General features: G+C 43.3%; 1 protein-coding gene across 2 annotated transcripts in view; it reads right to left on the reverse strand.

Annotated features, from left to right (window-relative positions):
* PCSK5 (proprotein convertase subtilisin/kexin type 5) overlaps positions 1 to 13,005 on the reverse strand; it is a 517,126-nt gene that overhangs the window by 18,826 nt on the left and 485,295 nt on the right. For both annotated transcript variants that reach the window (XM_070375753.1, XM_070375751.1), the window contains 5 exons: positions 11,245 to 11,462; positions 9,727 to 9,963; positions 7,090 to 7,320; positions 4,606 to 4,783; positions 2,270 to 2,487 (listed from right to left, as the gene is read on the reverse strand). In XM_070375753.1, the coding sequence (XP_070231854.1) occupies positions 2,270 to 2,487; positions 4,606 to 4,783; positions 7,090 to 7,320; positions 9,727 to 9,963; positions 11,245 to 11,462 (1,082 nt within the window). The remainder of the gene's footprint in view (positions 1 to 2,269; positions 2,488 to 4,605; positions 4,784 to 7,089; positions 7,321 to 9,726; positions 9,964 to 11,244; positions 11,463 to 13,005) is intronic.

The raw sequence follows: 13,005 nt of genomic DNA on the forward strand, positions 1-13,005 counted from the left end.
GAGGTGACTATGAGCAGAGTCTCATTATGAAGAACTTCCTATGCAAAGCTACTAAGATTCTACCCTGAAATCAGTGGAGAGTCTTATTAGCAGAGAGACGTCCTTACACTATCAGTCAGGTAGAAAAATAAGTCTGAGAGCTTAACAGAGGACTGGTTGGTCACAGAGTGCCTGACATTTTTTGATTTGGAAAAAGACATTAGAATTTATTTGTTTTCTATTCATTCATCCATTTGGAAAACACTTAATGAAAACTTATTATGTATGATACTCTAGACTAGAAATAGGGGCTACAAAATGAATGTGGTCCAGTCCTTGCTTTGAGGGTCTTACAATTAGTAAGCGAGACAGACATGTTTAATTGAAATGTAATGTAAAAACAGCTGTGACTGTAAAATTAGGAAGAAGAAAGATTTCTGGGAAGACTAAGTAAAGCTTCACAGATAAGATGACATTCAAACTGGGTCTTTAACTTGAGAGTTAATAGTGTTGTTCTCCAGGAGGAAGAAATGCACAGATAAAAGTCATGGAGGCATTAAAGTGATGATCTATTTGGTGGCTGCTGAGTGGTTCTGGGTGGTTCCAGGTTCAAGGTATATGGAAGGAGAGTTGAGACCATAAACTAAGAGGACTGACTGAGCAAAGAATTCAGTTACTTTTTAAAGATAGAAAACATTTATTTAAAGTATCAGGAAAAAGAGTGAGTGTGTAGATTGGAGAGATAGCTATCAGTCAGTCAGTTCAGTTGCTCCTGCTACTGCTAAGTCGCTTCAGTCGTGTCCAACTCTGTGCAACCCCATAGACAGCAGCCCACCAGGCTCCCCCGTCCCTGGGATTCTCCAGGCAAGAACACTGGAGTGGGTTGCCATTTCCTTCTCCAATGCATGAAAGTGAAAAGTTAAAGTGAAGCTGCTCAGTCGTGTCCGACTCTTTGCGACCCCATGAATCACAGCACGCCAGGCCTCCCTGTCCATCACCATCTCCCGGAGTTCACTTAGCCTCATGTTCATTGAGTCAGTGATGCCATCCAGCCATCTCATCCTCTGTCGTCCCCTTCTCCTCCTGCCCCCAACCCCTCCCAGCATCAGAGTCTTTTCCAATGAGTCAACTCTTCTCATGAGGTGGCCAAAGTACTGGAGTTTCAGCTTTAGCATCATTCCTTCCAAAGAAATCCCAGGGCTGATCTCCTTCAGAATGGACTGGTTGCTATACCATGTTCATAAACATGATGACTCCAGATTGTAAAGATGGATTTCAGTGCAATGCATTAATATCCAAGGGGTTCTTTAAATGATATGTGACTGATTATAAAATTTATATAGAAAAAGAGCAAGTTATAGCCAAGATGATTGGAATGTATCCTATCAGCTGTCAATATTAATCTAATATATTTTAAGAAAAAAACATCATAGGAGGTATTTCTTTCTTAAATGTTGAGAGGAATTCACTATAATATTCTGTGTCAGACTATGGAGAAAAATGAGTGAAATTAAATTTTAGAAAGATTGCTCTGGGATTACTTATTGTGCAGGATGACCTGGGTATGGAGTAGCAAGACCAGAGTTGGGGTAGTGTGCCGACTATTTCAGAAAATTATCTAAGATGCTAAGAATAAAGAATCAGGATAGTAGGAATTGAGAAAGAAATCTGAACAGAGAAATGTTTAGTGGGGAGAATAAATAGGCCTTGAAGTTTACCACTGTTGGAGGGTATGTGAGTGTACAGGAGGCAAATGAAAGATAACTTCAAGATATCAGACCTGGGCAATTTGTTGGACAGTGGATCCATTAACAGAAGGAGTGAATATCAGAGGAAACCCAGATTGTATTTACTCTGGGACATGTTGATTTTAAGAATCTCTGAGACAGACAAGTAGGTCTCTGGAGAATAAGATGGAGCTTGGAACAATTTTAGGCCAACATAATTGTTGAAATAATGAAATTAATTCTGCCTGGCAGATTCCAAGTTAGTCAGGCAGAGAAGGAAGGCAGTAGGTGGAAAACACTTGCTGTAGGGGATGATGTCTGTATCTGGGCCTTGAAGGATGGGAGGATCTGATGAGGCAGCAGTGTGGTGCAGGAGCAGTTAGGGGTAGAGGGCTAATGCACAGAAGCTGAAAGAGAGCATCGGGTGCTGATCTTAGGATCGGCTATGAGGTTGGCAAGCAAGAGGAACCTCCAAAGGTGATGAAAGGAGAGAAGGAAAAAGCAGAAAGAAAAACTTTGCATTTTTCCATTCACATGTGCAACATGATTAGATGGGTCCTCACCTTTGCATTTATCACAGGTCGGGTGGCATCTCTCACAGGTCTGGGTGCTTGGCTCCATGTAGTAATGCTCTGGACAGGTGCGATGGCACTGTCCTTTGGAGCGGAGCAGAAAGAAGAATGGATCGCAGGACAGGCAGTCTGTGGGCTGCGGGCCCTGGCAGGCCTTGCAGCTCCTGTGGCACCTCTTGCACTGTCCTGTGGAGTTTTCTGCATAATATCTGAACCAAGGAGAGAAGCAAAGGATCAGTACTAAGCTTGCTCAGAGGTTGGGTGTGGTGGGAAAAATCATGGTTACAAACTGAGTGCTTTTAGAATCTACTTATTAGATTCATTACCAATTATACTAATACATCTCTTGAGTCTCATTTTCTTATCCATAAATTGAACATTACAATCCCTCCCTGATATCTGTGGGGATTACGTTAGATGACACACGTGGAAGGACCTAGCACAGATCACACCAAGTTGTCGTTCAGTTGCTCAGTCAAGTCCGACTCTTTGAGACTTCATGGACTGTAATCAGCCAGGCTCCTCTATCCATGGAATTCTCCAGGCAAGAATACTGGAGTGGATTGCCATTCCCTTCTCCAGGGAATCTTCCTAATCCAGGGACTGAACCTGGGTCTCTTGCATTGCAGGCAGATTCTTTACTGTCTGAGTCATCAGGGATGCCCTTTTTTTGGCATGAGGTGACTACGAAATCACTTGAACCTCATAGCCTGGAAGAGGATCTCATGCATAAGTACAAACAGTAACTGGGCCTTAAAAATGTTCTGAGGTTAAATACCAAAATAATGATGTGCATGGGGTCAGGGTACAGAAGAGTATACACCTGTCTTCCCAAGGGGATTTAACACACAAAGTTTATGCATGTGGATGAGTGATTTTACGAAAGGAACTATATCAATAAAATAGCCACTTATATCTAATTAATACCCTATTTATTCCCCATTTAAGGGATTTATGGCAACCTGTGCCTCACTTCCAAAAGGGAACTTCACTTACTATGGAGTAATTGTTTTCTTAATTGCATGTTCTGCAATCTTTTTAGATTATTTTTTTGTGTGTGTGTGTCTGCATAAGAGTATCTAATGATTTGATTTGAGGAAGATGGAGATTCTTTATATGGGATCCAGATTTTTCAAGCACTTACTAAGATAAAGATGAAGGGCTGAGCCAGGCCACCCCATTCCCTCTCTAGTCTGGCAGGAACCTTTCTTTATTGATTTATGTGACTGGTGTTTTTTGAGAGCTGCTAATGTGTGTGGCTCTGTGCTGAGTGTTGTAGAAACTTGTGTGAAAAATAAGATGTGTTTTTCTTCCAGGAGCTTATAATTTTCTGGGAAAGAGATATATAAGAAGAATAGGCTCTTACAAAGTCTTTGTACTACTCACCTTAACTCTATATTAAGCATGTGTTGAATGAATGAGGTGAATCAAAACACAAGACAAAGAACTGAAGATAAGGATGTGCACATTTGGTCAAGAGCATTTGGGGAAAGTCCAAGATTATAGCCCTGTAATTTGGGTCTGGAAACTCTCAATGCTTTAGGTTACTGACTGGGAAGGAAGAGTTAACAACAGACCTGTAATCAGTCTTTATCTTTTCTGGGGATGCCTGGTGGCAGAAGAGATGACCCAGTCAAATCCTCTTCCAAATGTGCTGGTTACTAGACCTTCTGATAAACACACTCAGTGTTTCCTAGCAGAATAAGCATAGGATGGAGAGCTCTTATCTGCGAGATGCTTTTAAAAGGACACATCTGTGTATCTAGGTTGCTTATGGTAGCTAAACCTGCAATTTGTGGATTAATGGGGGCATGGCAGTTGGAGAATTAGTGGGGTAAAAGTGGGGAGAATTAGTGGGGTAAAAGTGGAGATATTTAATGGAAATTGTGCCCTTTATAAAAATCAATGCTCCACATCCATTGCTTAGACCTCATGTATTAAATATGATCAGAACAGATCCAGAAGAGAAAGAACCTACTTTCATGGTCATGGGCTTCTCTAAGAGAAGAATCACCTCTGCCTTGTAATTATTGTGTCCTTCCAATTGGTGATGTTTGGCATGTGGGTCTGACTTGACAGTCTGACTCTGTGTGTTATCTCATTGGGTCCCTCTGCCTTTCCTGTTTACTCTTCCATGACTGTGAACTGGCTGAAATCCTCTAGAGAGCAATTACATTTGGGTTGGACTCTCATCTTTGTTTCTTACTGGCAGTAAGACTTCAGTCTGGCTATCTAAGTGTTCCAGGATTTAGCTTCCTCATTCGCAGAATGGGTTTGCTAACAGTGAAATCTGGAGTGATTATGGGCTAGTGCGTTGAGCATCTTACCCTTCTCTGCACTGGGTCAGGCACTCCTGTCCCAGCTGGAACCAGCCTGGCTGGCAGGAGAGGCATTGCATGCTGTGTCGTCCTTCACATGTCCTACAAGAGCTGTGGCAGGAGGCACACCGGTGGCTGTCCTCATCAGCGTAGTAGCCTTCGGGGCAGTCCTGCACGCAGGTTGTGTCTGCCAAGGGAGGAAAGAGTCTGACCTGATGTCAAGTATGACATGGGTCTTCCAAAGCTCTATATGCTCCCCACTGTTTACCGGGGTTGGGGGTGATGAGAGGGGATGCAGGAGGAATGAGACAGTGACCCTGTGGACTGATGAGTATCCAAGGAGCTAAGATGAATGTCCAAGTATCAACCATAAGGTCATTAGGAGTTGAGGAAAAACAGAGGTCAGAGTGGATGGACTGTGGTGGGCAGGACAGAAACCACTGTCTGTCAGAGTGTGCAGGAGGAAGTTAAGGGCCTCCAAGGATAGGGAGAACATTTGGGGCAGGGGTGCTGGGATGGCAGGAATCAGGGCTCCATTCAAGAAAACAAAGTGCAGGGTCAGTGCGATGACAAGTTCTTACAATTTCAACTATTTTTAGCCTAAACTATGAGATTTTACCGTCAGCTTTGCTGTGCTGTCCAGACAGTGTGACTCTTGAAATACAAGTGAATTAAAATGAATTTTAAACTTTGTTTCCTCAGTGGTAGGAGGACAGACATACAACATTACCATTGAGACACAAAGTTCTCTGGGCAGTGAGACTCTCTTTCTGCCCATGTATTTAAAGAATTAGATTCTAACCATGAATCCTCTGCTCAGCAAGATGAGTTGGAGCTTTGTTGTTCAGCCCCACATAACCCCAGTCTTTCCTCCACCCATCCTGGTGGAGTCTTGATTCTTGCCTTTTCACCTTCCTTGACAATATTTAGGGGGTGGAAGGCAAGGGTGGATTCCTGATAAAGTTAAAACATGAGATTTTCTGGCTTCACAGTTTAACATGCAGTCTTAGAGGCACCTTCTTCCCTGGCTTCTGCTTAACCTCATAGAACAGAAGCCAGGCTCTCCTGCCTTGTTAATATGAGCCACTGGTCACAAACCTCTAGACCAGAAGCCGGTGTGTCTCTGTAACTTCAATCAGCATTTGCACAGGCACTGGTGGGAACAACAACAAAAAACCCCTAAATGATATTAGAGTTGCTGTTAGTGCTGTTGATCCACCCAAACTCTGTCCTGGGAGACTCTGAGCTGCTTAGGGACAGCGGTCATGTCATTCATCTCTGCTTTTCCAGCACAATGCCAGTTTTGGTTCAGTGGCTATTCTGTTAAAGATGGATGTTGACAGTGGTTTATTGTCTAGCTAATGTTATCTAATTAACTCGGGGGGAGGCCTGAATACCCCTAAGTTGAAGCACCTGTGTATTAGGTTCCTCTTACCACAAATGTGTAGGCTTAGAATAGTGCAAATTTATTATTCTGGAAGTCAGAAGTCTAACGTGGGTCTAGGGGATTGTGTTCCTTTTAGAGACTCTGAGGGAAGATCTGTTTCTTTGCTTTTTCTAGCTTCTAAAGGTCATCTGCATGCCTTGGCTTGTAGCCTTCTCCTCCAGTTTCTTATCAATATTCCAATGGTCTGACATCACATAGACTTCAACTACTGACTCTGTTTTGTCCTGCCTCCCTCTTAAAAGGACCCTTGTGATAATACAGAATAGTCCTATTAAATTAATTAATCACATCTGCAAATATTTTTTGCCATGTAAAGTAACATATTCACGGGGTCTGAGGATTAGGTCATGTACATTTTTAGGGAGAGCCTTATTCAGACTACCACAGCCTCCAGAGGAGTTATCTAGTTTATAAGTAGCCTGACCTTGATGGGGTGGCGGTAAGGGGCAGGGTGGGAGAATACGAGAAGACCAGGTCTTTGACATCCTGCATCCAGCTTTGGCGGGGACCACAAGTACTGAAATCTCGGTCCTAGTCTAATTTATATTTCTAGTTAGAGATACAGTGATAAGATAGCTTCTGTCTGTATGAAGGCACCTGAGGTGGTCTCTGGTAACACTCTATATTGGGGATAATTAGAAAAGAAGTTTTGGCATTGGGATGAGACGAGATCTGGAATGGTCTCAAGAAGCCGCAACTGCTGGGAAGAAGGTTTACTGAGATATATGAAAGAGGAGCTAAGACAGATGGATAAGGAAGACTGAAGTCCTCAAATGTTTTCTATAGGGAGGTGAGTGAGTGAGAGGAAGCATATGTAAGGCCAGTGGGGGTCAGTTGGTACAGGGCACGTGTGCAGAGCTCTTTGTACTATTCTCCCTCTTGCATCTTTTCTGTAGGTGTCAAAATTTCCAAATACAGTGTGAAAAATTGAAAAAGAAAAGAAAAAAAAAAAAAGACACCAATTCCTGCAGGGCACCAGGCATTGTACAAGGTAGTCTCCCAGATGGAGGGGAAGACAAGCTCTCCTCTGAGGAGAAGTTACTCACTGAGCAGGAGGCTGTCGCGCAGGCAGGTCTGACACTGGAACTCTGAGGGCCCCGTGCAGTGGAGGCACTTGGCATGACAGGCCTCACATGCCTGTGCCTCCTTGTCCCAGTACTCCGTGGCAGCGCATTCGGTGTGAGGCACACAGCCCCCGTGGTTGTTCACCCTCAGGCCTTCCTGACACGTCGTGCAGGCCCCCGAGGACGAGCAGGTGCGGCAGGACTTTTGACAGTCTGCAGGTGGGATGGGGACAGCACACGAGAGAGAGAGAGAGTCAGGTCACCCCTCGAGGGAATCAGTTCCTTGAAAAGTGTGCTCGCTGTCCTTGCTCAGAGATTTCTAGGGCTCTGTGTCAAGGGTGTGGGGCCAGGAGTTGGGCTCTAGGGTGGAGCATTCTTGTTGCAAGACGAGAAAAAAAATGTCTGGTTCACTTTCTCTGCAATCCCCAGGCAGTCCCTTCTTGCAGCAGCCACCTCAGAGATGTTAGTAAGAGCTACCGTAATTACACAAACTGCAGCATGATAATAACCAGCAGTTCTGTGCTAGCAAAGTCACACACTAGTATGTGGGCTCTCACCACTGTAACTCCTCCTCTGTGGTCCTCTGCTGACCTCCCAGTAGTTTGAGCTTATTACTAACATAAAAATTGCCAATGTGTATTGTAAATACCTCTTGATTAAAAAAAGACATAAACCTCTTTTATAGTCATTTTGAAAACCAGAGTGCCCATTAGAGAGCCTGGAATATAACAGGTTAATTCCCAATAGCTGAGCTGGCCTGAGTTCAGTCATCTGTATTTTTTAAAGCTCCTCTGGTGGTTCTAATGGGCAACCAGGGATGAGAACCAGAGGGCTTTTTCAATAAGAAAATTAAATCAGGAAGATTAAGAACATGTACTCAAAACTTGTAAAGTTATCTATATGGCAGATTACTTTTATTATTGAACACCAGGGAAAGGCCCAGTCGATCCTCAGTTCCTACCCTAGTGCAGGCAGGATGGCCTGCAGGCAGGTGGCCTCTGGCTGAGTCCTTAACCTTCTTGTGGAAACTGACCCATAGGTTTGCAGCCTCCTCATGTGCTCGCTCCCAGCCCCTTTCCTTCAGGTTTATAGAGATAAAAAGAACATACAGCATTGTGTACGTTTAAGGTGTACAATGTGATGATTTGATATATGCATATATTGCAAAGTAGTGACCACGATAAGGTTAGCTACACAGGTACAGCTGCTCATCTTCATGTGCTTTCACAAATGGGGGGAACATTGTCACTAAATAGGGCTTTACGTAAAACACACAGAAAGGTATATCCAGATCGTAAGGTTAGATCAGAAAGACTGTAGGAACGTACTGTATCTTCACGTTTGACCAGACACATTTCCTGAATACGTTCTAGGATGTGGGTGGCCACGAGGTTCTCCTGCCACGTGAGTTCATCCTCTAGCTCTCACTGTGGTTAGGGGGCCTGTGTCTGGATTTGCTTAGTGGCAACATAAGGAGCTAAGCTGATTCCCTGGTGGCTCAGATGATAGAGAATCTGCCTGCAATGCAGAGGACCCAGATTTGATCCTTGGGTTGAGAAGCTCTCCTGGAGAAGGAAATGGCAACTCACTCCAGTATTCTTGCCTGAAGAATTCCATGGACAGAGGAGTGTGCTGGGGTCAGTGGGATCACAAAGAGTTGGACTGGGCTGAGCGACTAACACTTTCACTTCTTTCGAGGAACTAAATTACCACTAACTGCCTCATTGCAGTGAATCCTGTGATTGTAGTTAACAATAGTATATTGTATACTTGAAAGTTGCTAAGAGTAGAGCTTAAGTGTTCTTACTGGAAACAAACAAACAAACAAAAACAAAACTATGGCTGTATTAGCTGGTCGACCTTATTGTGGTCACCATTTATCAATATATACATATATCAAATCATCCCATCATACACCTTAAACTTATACAAGGATATATATGTCAATTATATCTCAATAATAAAACTGGGGGGAAAAGGAAAGTCCTTTCAATCAGAATGCTTCTCTTACTTGCTTTAGAATTCCTCTAGTGGTGGACAGTATATTTAATTAATTTTTCTATTTCCTGACAACTAATAGGAAGCAAAGAATTCATGCCTAGTTAAAATATAAGGAGGCATAATTAATAACAGATCCTTTCTTGAATCTACAGGGGTTGAAATGCCAAATGGGATGTGGAATAGAGGACCCCAGGCAGTAGAGGCTGCCTGCAGGTGATGATGAGGGGGAGGGGGCTTTAGGGAGACAAAAAGCCTGGAGAAAACCCTCTGTGGCACAGCTTTCCTTACACTGCTATGATCCTCTAATGAATTAACATTTTAAGAAAAATTTTCTATAATTTGGATGACTTTCAAAGGCTCAGCATCTCTGTTGTAAATCTTCACCCGAGAATCCCTTTTGATCAGGTCAACATTATTCAGTGCTAATAAGTTACATCATGAAGCTAAGGAATGATTCATTTAAAAATAAATAATAAACTAGAGCAGGTATAGTGTTGAGATTGCAGCTCTGGGGCTGGAACTGTACAAACCTCAGACCTGCTTTCTCTCAGTAGAAACCCATCATCCTCGTGGGTTCCCTGGGATGTGGTGCTTGGCCACACACCCCGAAATCTTTACCTTTGCAGACCTTAGTCTCTTTTTCCAAGTAAGTTCCTTCTGGACACTCATCTAAACACTGCCCATCGTAGAGAACCAAGGACGCCTCGGCACAGAGGTCGCAGTCATCCGCCCAGGGACCACTGCACTCCAGACAGTCTTCATGGCAGGAGACACAGTGGCGCCCGTCTGCGTAGAAGTGGCTGGGACAGGACTGGTGGCATGCATCCTTGTGCAGGAAGAACTCAGGCATGCACTCTGGGGGAGGGGGAAGCAGCAGAAGGAATTTATTTGTTCTGCAGTGGGCTAGCCCATCCCCTACCACTTTGACCCATTTGACTCCGGGGTACATTTGCCTCACCCCCATCCTCCCAGGGGCTTCCCAGGTGATGCAAGTGGCCAAGAATTTGCCTGCCAATGCAGGAGACACAGGAGATACATGGGTTCAATATCTGGGTCAGAAAGATTTCCTGGAGAAGGAAATGGTAAACTGCTCCAGTATCTTTGCCTGGAGAATCCCATGGACAGAGGAGCCTGGTGGGCTACAGTCCATGGGGTTTCAAAAATCAGATATGGCTGAACACACACACCCACACACCCACCCACCCACCCCCTCTCCCAGGGCATGTCATTCTTATCTCACAAGCCCTGCCTTGGGAAAGGAGACCACTTATGGTGGCCCAGTTAGATGGTCCTGGGTTCAAATCCTGAAGCGATCTGCCGTTTGGATTGCAAAAAACCACAGGGAAGTTGAGTCAGGGCTGAGATGCTGGATGTATTGTTCTGAAAGCCCAGAAAGCATTAACAGATTTTTAAACTTCTATTGAACACTTCTGGTTCTATTTAATACAGAAAGCAGTTTCAGAATTAGTGGAATAGTTAATTTTCCATTCACTGATAGGGTAAACTAATGAAATATACATGGTTAATCCATATGAAGAATGCATTGTTAGTTTTTTTGTGCCTATTCTCTTATTCGTGGGGGAATTCCAGAAATCACTTAGGTAACACCAAATCTTTTGGGTTGGACAGATGGAACATTTAAATGAATCTGTCTTATTCTGTAGAGGAAATTAGACAGCCTTTCTCAGGAGATAATCTCAGGGAAAGTTCCTAGCCAGAGGGCTACTCTCCGAGTCTTACAGTTGCCTGATCCTTACTTTTGTATCTTTTATAACAGTTGAAATTCTCCAGCCACCTCTGTGTTTTGTTAATATTAGTCTCTCCTATGAAATTTTGTGATCAGAGCAGCAGAAACTTTGGGTTCTTATCTGTATCTCTAGCACTTGGGACAGTGCTTGTCACACCCTAACTGCCCAGGACATGTGTGTGGGAGAAATCTTATAAAAAATGGGCTCTTGTCTGTCTTAATTTGCAGAATCCATCATGGAAAGGCTTTATGTCACCCTCAGTTTTCTCGGTGACCCCCATAGAGGTCAGTTTCAGTAAAGGTATGGAGATGGTTTCCCCAGATCTTGTTGGACATCCCACTCTCAGGTAGTGGGCCCCCACGCTCTCCCCTGTGAGGCTCCCAGGTACCTTTGCATGTTTTCTCATGGATGCAGTCCTGACACATCTCTGGGCAGCGCTTGCACACCCCTTCCATGGCCACATGCCTCTCAGGGCAGGTTTCCCGGCACACCCCCTGGTCTAGGACAAGGCCTCTTTCGCAGGACTGACAGTTGGTGGCATTTCCTTCACAAGTTCTGCAGGAAGAGCTGCAGTGCTCACAGGTATCGTTATCTGCGTAGAAGCCCCTATGGGGAGAAGAGGGAGCCACTAGACAAGCTTTCCAACTAGGGAGTTGATTCACACCTGGCAGTCAAGAATTAGGGCTGAAAATGGAAGGACTATGGCTGTTGTCAACTAAAATGAATTCATCAGATTTCCTGGGGAAGGCGCTTAAAAAAAAAAAAAATCAGGTTTAAAAAAAATTAAATGAAAGAGGTAGGTATTATCCTTGTGAATTTAGGGTGTTTGAAAACAACTTTTTAATTTGTATATAGTTTAGTCATCTTCTGATTTTCTATTTTATCTCCTAATTTTTGTTCTCTTTTTTTTGTTAGAGTAGAAAATGCTTTTTATCCCATTTAATACGGTTTTAATTTAAAAACAGTTTAAAATGTAACAGTTAAAATATTTTTAAAAGGCTCTAAAGGTTTAATGACATATACAGTTTTTGCATATGAAAAGGTGGGGAATGCCCTTGGAGTTAACACCTAGAACACGGGGACCACCTCTGACCCCGTAGGGTACTTGTAGCCAGCAACTGGACCCTGTGGAATGGGGATACCCCTCTTGCCTTAGAGTCATTATAGCCACTACCCTTTCAGTTGAGGCCACTGAGGAAATTGCTGTGGAATCCCCTTTAGCCATTTTTGTTCCTCGTGTAGTAGAGATACTCCTGAATTCTCATCACATTCATTTCTCAGCCAGACAGTTTCTATGAAGTCTTTTTGTTAACTGCTCCTCACCTAATTCCTTTATGTTAGAATAACCGTAACCCGACTACTCTTCTCCCTTCTGTCGCCCATGAAGTAGCTCACCTCTGCTTAGTGCTGATGACCACCTTCTGATTCCTCGTACTGATCTACAGGAGACTCCACTGGGCAGCACTGACTTCTCATGGTTTACTGATGGTCTCATTTAACAAGGTGACAATAGTAAATAGTGTACCGGGTATGTTAGTACCACTCCTTTTGATATTGTTGAGGCAGCGTCTTTAGCTATGGCTACTTTAACTGAACAGGCTGAATCATATGCTCTTTTACAGGTTTGTACTTTAGCCAAGGACAAAACTGCCACTATTTAAATTGCTTTTAGAGTAACTCGTGGTTTTGAAATATTGTGGAAGCAATAGAAATAAAACTTAAAATGCCCCTTATGTGTAAGAATTAGTGAATATACTTTTTGCCCATCACTTTAGCTATTATGGTTTGGGGGCTTCTCACTTGACTCTCTGGAAGCTAAGGGAAACCATCTTGTTGATATTTTTGCAAGGAATCCTGCTCTTAAAGGGACCAGTTGCAGCCAAATGATATTTTATAATATCTTTTTCCAAATGATTTAGAAAAACTGGCTAGAAAGGTACAACAGCTGGCCTCAGAAAAAGAAAAACAGGTTTGGAAATTCAACAGTTGTTAGTTGGATAAAAAGAGAAAACTCTCATTTGGGCTGTATAACAAGCCAGTCCTACTGGAGATTCTGAAACTCCCACTCCCCACCGCTGGTTACATGCATTAAACCTTCAGTCTGTGACGAAATGATAAACTTCATGAATCAGTATTAATGGGGAAACAT

The sequence above is a fragment of the Bos mutus genome, chromosome 8 (assembly GCF_027580195.1).
Source record: "Bos mutus isolate GX-2022 chromosome 8, NWIPB_WYAK_1.1, whole genome shotgun sequence".
Classification (NCBI taxonomy): Eukaryota; Metazoa; Chordata; class Mammalia; order Artiodactyla; family Bovidae; genus Bos; species Bos mutus.